At 68.0% G+C, this 10,670-nt stretch overlaps 3 protein-coding genes and 3 pseudogenes across 6 annotated transcripts; 3 read left to right on the top strand and 3 right to left on the bottom strand.

Annotated features, from left to right (window-relative positions):
* Window position 1: 1 nt before the first annotated feature.
* MSY001_2683 lies at window positions 2-1,357 on the bottom strand (annotated as a pseudogene). Its single transcript has one exon. A coding segment is annotated over exon 1 (1,356 nt).
* Window positions 1,358-1,590: 233 nt separating this feature from the next.
* Window positions 1,591-4,938, top strand: MSY001_2682 (annotated as a pseudogene). Its single transcript is given in 2 exon segments — window positions 1,591-2,940; window positions 2,947-4,938. Coding segments are annotated over 2 exon segments (3,342 nt in total).
* An 11-nt stretch (window positions 4,939-4,949) lies between these two features.
* On the bottom strand, window positions 4,950-5,937 carry MSY001_2681 (uncharacterized protein; the record flags this gene model as incomplete). The annotated part of the gene is made up of 2 exons (XM_018884546.1): window positions 4,950-5,641; window positions 5,712-5,937. The coding sequence occupies 2 exons, from the start codon at window positions 5,935-5,937 to the stop codon at window positions 4,950-4,952; spliced, it is 918 nt and encodes a 305-aa protein (XP_018741195.1).
* Window positions 5,938-6,063: 126 nt separating this feature from the next.
* Window positions 6,064-7,596, top strand: MSY001_2680 (uncharacterized protein; the record flags this gene model as incomplete). The annotated part of the gene is made up of 1 exon (XM_018884545.1): window positions 6,064-7,596. One exon carries the CDS (start codon window positions 6,064-6,066, stop codon window positions 7,594-7,596), a length of 1,533 nt encoding a protein of 510 aa, XP_018741194.1.
* Window positions 7,597-7,665: 69 nt separating this feature from the next.
* MSY001_2679 (uncharacterized protein) lies at window positions 7,666-9,658 on the top strand (the record flags this gene model as incomplete). Its single annotated transcript, XM_018884544.1, has 3 exons — window positions 7,666-7,755; window positions 7,779-8,819; window positions 8,843-9,658. 3 exons carry the CDS (start codon window positions 7,666-7,668, stop codon window positions 9,656-9,658), a joined length of 1,947 nt encoding a protein of 648 aa, XP_018741193.1.
* Window positions 9,659-9,661: 3 nt separating this feature from the next.
* On the bottom strand, window positions 9,662-10,420 carry MSY001_2678 (annotated as a pseudogene). Its single transcript is given in 2 exon segments — window positions 9,662-10,375; window positions 10,382-10,420. Coding segments are annotated over 2 exon segments (753 nt in total).
* Between the last annotated feature and the right edge of the window lie 250 nt (window positions 10,421-10,670).

Here is a 10,670-nt window from a genome sequence, read left to right as displayed (position 1 = left end):
CGGCCGGGAGCGGCAGCGTCGTGCCGCGCGGCACATCGAGCACCTGCAGGCACGCATAGCACGCGCGGTGCGCGAGGTTCGGCGAGTCGTCCGCAGGCGCCGCGAGCGGCGCCGCGCCCATCGTCGTGCGGGCCTTCCAGTCGGCGGCGCCGGCCTGCGCCGGCTCGTGGCACACCGGGCACGAGCGCCGTCGGTGCGCGTCCCACACAGGCACGTCCTGCGCGGCGCGCACGAGTGCGACGGCCTTGGCGCCCATGCGCGGCATGTCCTCGGACGACGGCGCAGGCACGAGGCGGGTATCTTGCATCACGAGCTTGCTCAGCGTGCCGACGACCGTGCTGGACGTGCTGCTCACGCCCTGCTGCAGCGCGGTGACGAGCGAGTCGGCGAGGCGGCCCAGGCTCGTCTTGTCGGCGAGTGCATCGTACGTGGCGTCCGCCGGCGCAGCGCTGCGCGGCGGGAAGAGCGTCGGCCGCGGCACCGCCTCGATCCCATGCTCCGCCGCGTAGAACGCGACTTCCTGCGGCAGGTGCATGCGCAGCGGGTGCACATGGAGCACGTCGTCGACCCACAGGGACGCCGCGCCCGTGACCGGCAGCTTGTGCCCGGCGCCCTTGGCGATCGCCGCGAGCGTGTGCGCGGCGGTGTCGCTTGCATCGTGCGCGAACAGCAGCGCCGCACACCGCCGCGCCTGCGCGGTCGCCTGGAGGACGCGGTGCACGAGGATCGCGCGCATGTCCTCGACGCGCGTGCGCGCCGACCCAGCGTCGCTGCGCGACGCCGTCTGCTGCAGCGCTGCGAAGAGTGCATCGAGGGCCGCGGCAGGCGCGCGCCGCGCCGCACGCAGGCGGAGGCCGTCGGCGCACGCGGTGGCGAGCGCCGCCGGGACCTCGTCGCCGGCGCCAAAGGCCGCGTGGAGCGGCACACGCACGACGTGCGCGTCCGGCGCGAGCGCCGCGACGCGCGCTGCGACCGCCGGGCCCGGGTCCGGCGCGCCCGGCACGAGGTACGAGTCGTCGACGTAGATCACATCGAGGCGCGCCTGCTCGGGCGCGCGCGCAGGCACGTCGTGGCCGGCGGCGCCGCCGGGCGCCGTGCGCAAGAGGCGGTGCACGGCCTGGAGGAGGACGCAGCTGTGCAGACTCCCGCTGAACGCCACGGCGAGCGCCGGCGTGGTGCGTTGTGGCGTCGAGCGCACGACGCTGTGCCACAGGACAGCGCCGCGCGCAAGGTCTAGACTAGCGCGCACCTTTCCATCGAACACGCGCGCATAGCATGTGCGGCAGTACGCCGCCTCGCGCACCGCGAGGGCCGCGTCCGCCTGCCGGCACCGCACGCATCGCTGCGGCGCTACCATACGACTCCGAGACGTGGAGGGAGGTCACGTTGCTATGTGGAGGGCATATGCGCGATTCGACGGATTCGTCGCGAGGGACCGCGTGGAAGAACCTGATTAGGTAACAGCGGAGGACGCAAATGGGAGGAAGCAAGGGAGCCGCATGCCCAAACCGTTTCGAGGGGCCGCGGCGCGGCGCAGCGTCGCGATCGTTCCTCTTCCATCTCTGCCCACCGGTTGTCCGTGCCTGTACGATGACCACGGTGGCTGAGTCTGTGCCGCGCGAAGCGAGCACGCCACGCGCCGCCGCGACGCTGGAGGTGCCGGACGGCCCCGCGCTGCCGCTGGCGTCGCCGACCGCGCTCTCGTACTTTGCGGCGCACCCGCGGCGGCCGCAGGTGTACTTTGGCGACTACCTGCTGCTGCAGACGCTGGGTGAGGGCGAATTCGGCAAGGTCAAGCTTGGTGTGCACCGCACGTATGGCGAAGAGACTGCGATCAAGCTCATCAAGCGCGAGAAGGTCGCGGCCGCGGAGGCCGAGGAGCACGCCGAGGGCTCCAAGATGAGCAAGGTCGAGCGCGAGATCCGCGTGCTGCGGGAGCTGCGCCACCCGAACATCGTGCACCTGTACGAGGTCATCGAGTCGGAGCGCTACATCGGCATCGTGCTCGAGTACGGCGCGGGCGGCGAGCTCTTCGACTACATTCTCGCGCACAAGTGCCTCCAGGAGCGCGATGCGTGCCGCCTGTTTGCGCAGCTTATCTCGGGCGTGTCGTACCTGCACCGCAAGAAGATCATCCACCGCGACCTGAAGCTCGAGAACCTGCTCCTGGATCGCCACCGCAATGTGATCATCACCGACTTTGGCTTTGCGAACGACTTTAGCTCGCGCGAGAACGACCTGATGGCCACGAGCTGCGGCAGCCCGTGCTATGCGGCGCCCGAGCTCGTCGTGCAGGACGGCCTGTACGTCGGCGCCGCCGTCGACGTGTGGTCGTGCGGTGTCATTCTCTACGCGATGCTCGCAGGCTATTTGCCGTTTGACGACGACCCCGCGAACCCCGACGGCGACAACATCAACATGCTCTACAAGTACATTATGGCCACGCCCCTCACATTCCCCGACTATGTGGGCGAGGAGCCGCGCTCGCTCCTCCTGCGCATGCTCGTCCCCGACCCGGCGCACCGCGCCACCCTCGACGAGGTCATGGCGCATCCCTGGCTTGCGCCGTACCGCGACCTGTTCCGCTTCTCGGTCGAGGAGCTCGAGAGCGCGGCGATCGAGCAGCAGGCCAAGAAGCGCCAGGCCTACCGCGACCAGATGCTCTACCAGCAGAAGCTGCTTGAGCAGCAGCAAGCTGCCGCGCTTCCGGTCGCGACGAGCCAGCCGCTGTCTGCAGACACCCTCCCTACGTCCGCGACGGCCAGCTCGCTCGGGGACGATGCACGCCCTGACTCGGGTCTCTCGACCTCGGAGACGGTCGTTGACGAGCGGGCAGCGCCGGAGACGGTCGAGACGCCCGTCGTCCAGCCCGAGGCGGTGGCGCAGCCCGAGGCGGTGGCGCAGCCCGAGCCAGTGTCGGTGCAACCCGAGCCAGCGCAGGTACAGCCCGAGCCAGCGCAGCCCAAGCCAGAGTCGGCACAGCCCGAGCCAGCGCAGCCCAAGCCAGAGTCGGCACAGCCCGAGCCAGCGCAGCCCAAGCCAGAGTCGGCACAGCCCGAGCCAGCGCAAGTGCAGCCAGAGCCAGCGCAGCCCAAGCCAGCGTCGCCGCAGGTCTCTGCCGCGCCTGTCACGCAACCGCCTTCCGACACGTCCAGCGAGCTGCCCGCGCTGCCACTGCCCGACGTGCCTCTGCCGCCAGCGCCGATGCTGCCCTACTCGGCCACCGCGCCGGCGCTCTCCGGCAGAGAGGCGTACCCCCCGCTGTCCGAGACATGGATGACGTCGTTGCTGTCGTCGACGCCGCTCGAAACGGCCACCAAGCGCAAGAGCGAGGTGGACGATGTACAGCCACGCTCGATGGCCAAGACGCGCATCGCGACCGAAGCACCGGCGCGCGCCAAGGAGGCGGCGATGCGCCGTGCCTCGCCGCGTGCCGACGCAAAGCTGGCGCCCGCGCTCTCATACAATGCGACCGGCGTCCCGATGCTGGCGCCCGTGTCGGCACTCAAGCGTGAGACGCCGACCACCTTTGGACAGGAGCCGCTCAGTCTTACGTCGTTTCTGCCGCAGCGCCTCGGCGACACGCGTCCCCGCAAGACATCCATCGGCAAGGCCGACCCGGTCCCCGAGGCCCTAAGCAAGGAGTCGGACAGGGCATCCAAGGCCAAGGCAGAGCCGCTAGTGCCGAGCAAGATGCCCGTTGCCTACACCTCTGCCTCCGAGGCCCCCGCGTCTGAGGTCCCTGCGCCTGTCTTTGAGGCGCCGCTCCCCGAGGTCCCTGCGCCTGTCGTCGAGGCCCCTACACGCGAGGACACGACGCCTGTCCTTGCGGCCCCCGTGTCCGAGGCGCCGCTCCCCGAGGTCCCTGCGCCTGTCTTTGAGGCGCCCGTGCGCGAGCCCCCTACGTCGGTCTTTGCGGCGTCTGTACCCGAGGCTCTTGTGCCGAAGGCTCCTACGCCCGTCACAGAGCTCGCTGCGCCCGAGTTCGGTGCACCTGTCGTTGAGGCCTCGGCGCCCGTGGCGAAGGTCCATGCGTCCGCACCGGCTCGACCGCAGCCTGCGACCAAGCAGCGCCCCCGCCCTGTGTCGATGCCTGCGGCAGAGGTCGAGGTACCTGAGCGTCGCGTGCCCGTCTCGGCGCCCGTCGCGCCCGGCCGCATGTCCCTGGACACGGACGCGGATCGCTTCGCCCCGCCGGTGAACGGGGCGCCCCGCTCGGGCGCGTGGTGGCGCCGCTTAAGCGGTGCGCCACGCGAGGCAGACGAGTCGTTCGCTATGCGTGGCGCATCGCTCGATACATCGCGCACGCGCATCGACGAAGAGCGCACCGAGCACCAGCGCCTCGCGCAAGCGCGTCTCGAGGGCCGGCACCGCACGTGGAGTGGCATGCCCTCGCTCGAAGCGCGCACGGCCGTGGAGAAGCGTCTGAGCGTGCACAATGGCGCCGTCGACCAAAGTGCGCTCACGACGCGCATGCCCGACGAGCTGTTCATGGAGCTGCTGCAGCTGCTGCAGCGCCTGGGAGTGGCCGTGCGCCCGTCGCGCGCCGAGTTCCGCGTCGAGTGCATGCGTCCTCGCCGGCTGAACGCGCTGGAGCGCCTCTTTTCGTCCCACCGGCACGAGACCTCGCGGCGCCGCTGGTCACGTGGTGGGAAGCACGCGCCGAGCGCCGAGGTCGAGCAGGGCCTGCAGCGCATGAGCCTGAGCGTGTCGTCGCAGTCGCTCGAGGCGTTTACGGCGTCGAATGTGCCGCCCCTGTATGGCGATTCCGCCGTCGATGGTGGGCATGAGGTGCGCTTCTCCGTGGAGATTGCGCGTCTGGTGCGCCTACAGGGCCTCTACAGTGTGGACATCCGCCGCATCAAGGGCAACCCGCACTCGTTCAAGTTCCTCTACGACACTGTCCTTGAACACCTCGAGCTGGGCACCCGTGTATAGGCATACCCTTTTTAGATATAAGGTGGACCAAGCAGGTGGCGCGCCTGCCCGTTGAGGGTCTCCACCACAAAGAGGAGGAGGCCGCCGCCGGGCGCGAGACGCACGACCTTGGGCAGGAAGCCCTTGTACAGCGCTCCGGGGCCCTCTTCACGCAGGATGCGCGCGAAGCCATGGACGATGCCGCGGTACTTGGGCGGCTGCCCCGGCTCCGGCGACGTATTCTGGACGCGCGTCTTGACGACGTCCGCAGGCGTGTTGAGCAGGGTGCCGATGAAGCCGCCGAGCGTACCGCTCAGCAGCATGTTCTGCATGCGTTCGCGCTTGTTCGTCGGGGGCTGCATGTACGAGCGGATCAGGGGGATCGAGCCAAAGAAGCCGCCATTCCACAGAATGTGGCGCACCATGGTCACCGGCAGCCCGCGGAACAGGCCCGCCCACCCCGACTCGGCCACAATCTTGCGCACCACGTCCATCGGGCCACGGTACAGGTGTGTCTGTGCGCGGTCCTGCAGGCGGATCTTGACGAGCTCGAACGGCACGACGACCAGGCTTTCCGTGGCGCCGGCCGCACAGCCCGTCAGGAGCGCATGCGTGGCATTCGTGCCGCGCCCAGGAAACAGCGGCCGGAACACCTTGCCCCAAAAGTCATTGGCGCTGCGTAAGTAGCGACGACGTACCCGAACTTGATCGCGCGCTTCGGCGCCTCGAGCAAGAGCAGCGGGCCGATGCCGCGGTACAGCGCGGTCGGTCTGCGATAAGTCTCACCAACGTACCCTTCGTCACGCGCGATGCGCCCGAGCGTGTTGACAATGCCGCGGTACGGCGCACTGCCGCCGGCCGAGGAGCGCTGGAGCTGCAGGCGCGTCTTGACGACATCTGCGTCAGCACATCCCACGTACCGAGGGGATACAGGCACAGGAGCTCTACGACACCGGCTGTGGCGCCCGAGACCAGCGTCACATACGTCGGAAGCGGTTTGGGCGCCGCGCTCGAAGACATGGCGCCAAGCACAGATCGGGCGACGCGGCTCCCCCCCTTTTCACACGGCGCGGGGTTATCAGGAAAATACACGCCTCCATAAGAAGATACAGTCGGTTTTTGCATTATCATTTCCTGACCCCGACCATGGAAACGCTGGGGCCGTCGCCAGCGCCAGGGCAGAAGCGCACGTTCGTGTCGCGTTTCTTCCCGAATAGCGATACCAACTATATCCGGAGATACAAGTTCCTGGAGGAGCCTGAGCCCTCCGAGACCGCCGCGTCGGGAACGCCACCCCCCGACGCCGCCAGCGACCCTGCCGAAAAGCATGTCCACAAGGCGCAGCTCGAGGATGGTATGGTCGAGCAGGTGAATGGGCCGTATCGCGGCGAGATTGCAAAGCCCGTCCAGCGGTCGCTCGGCTTCTTTGGTGCCTTTTTCAACATGATCGCCTACTCGATCGCGCTCGGTATTTTGAGTATTCCGATGGTCGTGGCGACGATCGGTATGGTGCCGTTCGTGCTGCTGTGCTGCCTGTTCTCGTTCCTGACGTGGTACATCGGCTACAACTACTGGCGCATCGCGATGATGTACCCGGGCGTGCAAAACCTGCAGCAGGTCGGCGAGCTGATCTTCGGGCCGATCGGCGGCGTCATCTTTGCGACGTTCCAGGCCATCTTCAGCGTCTTCTTGCAGGGCAACCACGTCCTGCTGGGCGGCTACGCGTTCTACTACCTCGGCTGGGACGCGTGCATGATCGTGATGGTGCTTGTCTTTACGATCATCTCGTTCGTGTTCACGCTGCCGCGCTCGTACCGCCTGTTTTCCGCGTTTGCGGCCATCTCGTTCACGTCGATCTTTACGGTGGTCATCATCGCGATGATCGCAAGCGGTGTCTCCGGCCCCCAGAACCGTGACCCGTCCGAGCCGCCCAAGGCCGTCCACGCGTTCGGCGCGTCGCGGCGTATTCCCCACAGCTTCCTCGACGGTGTGCTTGGCACGACGAACGTGTTTGTGAGCTTTGGTGCGATTCCCGCGTACCTCCCGGTGGTCGCCGAGATGAAGCGGCCACAGGACTTCCACTACAGCCTCATCATGCTGGTCGCCGTGTCGTTCGTCATGTACGTCATCGTGGGGTGCATCATGAACTACAACCTCGGGCAGTTCACGACGTCGCCCTCGCTCGGCAGCCTGACCACGGTCATGATCAAGGTGTCCTACGGCCTGGCCCTGCCGACGATCCTCGTCGCCGGCTGCGCGAGTGGCCAGGTCACCGGCAAGATGTTCATGATCAACGTGTTCTCCGGCGCCCGCCGCCGCTTCCTCGACAACAAGGTCGTCACCTGGACCGTGTGGATCGTCATTAACATCATCTCGTGGGCCCTGGCCTTCGTCCTCGCCGAGGTCATTCCCTTCTTCAGCACATTCCTTGGCCTTGAAGCCTCGCTCTTCTGGAGCGTCTTCTTCTTCTTTGCGCCCATGTTCTACCTGTGGCGCCACCAGTTCGACTACTGGAACCACTGGCGGAACCGCCTCGGCACCATCGTCGCCCTCGTCATGATCGGCATGGCCGGCTTCTTCATGATCGCCGGTACGTGGGCCTCCGCCGTGTCGATCCGTGATCTGTACAAAACCGGCAACGTCGGAAGCCCCTTCTCGTGCGAGATGCCCAGCTCATAGCCACGCCTCGGCGGCGCTCCGTAGCACACTCGCTCGCTCGGCCGATCTCCACCGATCGCACCGCTCGCCATGGACGTGGGCAAGGCGATCGCCGCGTACATGGAGCGCATGCTCAAGGAGGTGCAGGGCATGAAGATCCTGCTCCTCGATGAGCACACGGTACGTGGCGCCCGCTCACGCAGACGCCGACTGTGTCCGCGGCCTACACGCAGTCCGCGCTGCTCGAGCAGGAGGTGTACCTGACCGACAAGCTCGCGAACGCGCGGCGCGAGCGCATGCCGCACCTGACGTGCATCGTGTTTGTGCGCCCCAGCGCTGCATCCATCCACGCGCTCTGCGAGGAGCTGCAGCATCCGCGCTACAGCGCGTACTGGCTGTGTACGTGCGCGCCGCTGACGCCAGACTTTAGCCACGCCGTGTCGAAAGCGCACATCGAGCAGCTGGCCGAGGCGGACCAGCACCAGGCCGTGCAGGCCGTACAGGAGTTCTTTGCGGACTATGTCCCGGTGACGTCGTCGCACTTTTCGCTGCACTACGCCGTCCCACCCCATGCGCTCTGGGGCCACACTACCTCGACGTGGGACGCGGACGCGCTCGACGTGCACACGCGCGCGCTCACGTCCGTGCTCCTGAGCCTCAAAAAGAAGCCGGTCGTCCGGTACGAGCGCATGAGCGGGCTGGCCAAGACCCTCGCGCACGATGTGGTGCACCAAATGGACACGGCGCTGGCGCCCCTGTTCGACTTTCGGCGCACCGATGTGCCGCCGCTGCTGCTCATCCTGGACCGGCGGAACGACCCTGTGACGCCGCTGCTCACGCAGTGGACGTACCAGGCAATGGTGCACGAGCTGCTCGGCATCGACAACGGGCGCACGACGATGCACACGGAGCAGGGCGCGCAGGACATCGTGCTGTCCGTGGACCACGACCCGTTCTTTGCCGCCAACCTGTACGACAACTTTGGCGACCTCGGCGCGTCGATCAAGGAGTACGTCGTGCAGTTCCAGGCGCGCTCCGCGTCCAACGCCACGATCGAGACGGTGCAAGACATGAAGCGCTTCGTCGACGCGTACCCCGAGTTCCAGCGCCTGCGCGGCAACGTGAGCAAGCACGTCGCGCTCCTCGGCGAGCTCAGCGCGCTCGTCGATGCGCGCCGCCTCCTGACCGTGAGCGAGCTCGAGCAGAGCCTCGCGACGCGCGAGAGCCACGCAAGCGACCTTAAGGTGCGTCTCGCCCACTGACTCAGAACGTGCAGTCGCTCCTGGCCGATCCGCAGATCGGCGCGGACGCCAAGCTGCGCGTCGCAATCCTCTATGCGCTGCGCTACCAGACCCTAAGCAGCCACCAGATCGAGGCCGTGGTGCGCCAGCTGGTCGACGTCGGCGTCCCGGAAAGCGACGTCGCGTTGGTGTACGTCCTGCTCAACCTCGCCGGCGCGGACCAGCGGCAGGGCGACTTGTTCGCGAACGAGAACCTGTTCGCGCGCGGCAAGAGCGCGCTCCGTGGCCTCAAGGGCGTCGACAATGTCTACACACAGCACACGCCGCACCTGGTGCAGACGCTCGATCAGCTCATGCGCGGCAAGCTGCGCACCGCGCACTACCCGTTCGCCGGCTCAGATGCGTCGAACGCGCTCGACGCGCCTGCGACCGTGTACCCCGGCGGGCCGCCCACGCGGCCCCAGGACGTGGTCGTGTTCGTCATTGGCGGCACCACGTACGAGGAGGCACGGATGATCGCGCTCCTCAATGGCGCAGCGAGCGCGGCGCCCGGGGCGGGTGCCGCGCCGGCGCCGACCTGGCCCGGCACCCGCTTCCTGCTGGGCGGCACGACCGTGCATCGCTCGCGCACGTTCCTCGATATGGCACAGCATGTCGCCGCGCGGCACCCGTCGCTCACGCGCGCGCCGCCCGCGCTCGGGAGCCGCGGCCCGCCGTCGCTGCGCTTGGGGCCGGCGCCCTGGGGCGAGAGCCACGATCTCGGGCAGGTTGCGAGCGGGGCGCGCGATATGGCGCAGGGCCTCTTGGGGCGCGTCATGCGCGGCATCGATTCGCCGTTGTAGACTCTACTCGTTTGGCTCGGCAAGCTGCCAGGCCGGGATCGAAGGCGCAGCGCGCGCAGGCGGCGCGTCGTCCGCGGCCGGCTCTGCGCTGCTGGCAGACAGCCCGCCCCGCGACACGAGCAGCGAGCGGAGCGACTTGAGCTCCGACTGCAGCTCCGACAGCGCCGAGACCTGCGCCTGGCGCGCGCGGTCGAACATGCCCTCGACGTCTGTCCGCAGCTCCTCGACATCGTCGCGCATCTTGTCCATGTCCTTGTCGCGGCGCTCCTCGCGCTCACGCGCGTCAGCGACCATATCATTCACGCCCTGCACGCTCGCGGCAATGGCCGCCTGCTGCGCCGCGAGACCCTGGCTCATGGCCTCCGTCGTCTGGTCGAGCTCCTCGAGGTGCAGCGCGACCTCGTCGTACTTGGCCGCCAGCGCATCGCGCTCTTCCTCAAGCGCCGTCTGGTTCGGCGGCTGCAGATGCGGGTACAGGTAGCGCCGCGCCAGGGCGGCGACGCCGTAGCCGACCGTGCCGGACACCACCGCCATAATGAACCAGTCGCGCCAGTCGCGCTGCGCGCGTGCGGGCGGGTACGCCGGCATCATCGGGTACGGCGCACGCTGCGGGAGCGCTGCGCCAGCGCGCCCCGCATGGCCGAGCGCCACATCAATCTCCTGCGGCGTCAGCCCCTTCGACTCAAGAAAGCTGATCCGCTGCGACACCGGCGAGCTCTGGACCTTGGGGTCCTCGAGGAATTGGATCGCACTCTGCACCATCTCGGCGCGCGGCCCGCTGCCCGGCGCTGCAGGCGCCCCGGAGTCCGACATGCGCAGAGCACGGCCGGCGCTGCGCCGCGGGGGCGGCCTGATCGGCCGAGTCACGTGCTTTGCACGGGGGGCGTCGGCGGCCGCCGCGGCGTTTTTTCTTCGGCGCGACAGCCTCAGGTATGTACGAGGCGCGGCAGGTCCGATGATTACGCTTTATTCACACTGTCTGAGCCTGGCAAGGCAATGACACTGATTTCTC

The sequence above is a fragment of the Malassezia sympodialis genome, genomic scaffold (genome assembly GCF_000349305.1).
Source record: "Malassezia sympodialis ATCC 42132 genomic scaffold, msy_sf_12, whole genome shotgun sequence".
NCBI lineage: Eukaryota > Fungi > Basidiomycota > Malasseziomycetes > Malasseziales > Malasseziaceae > Malassezia > Malassezia sympodialis.
This window is presented reverse-complemented; position numbering and strand designations above follow the sequence as displayed.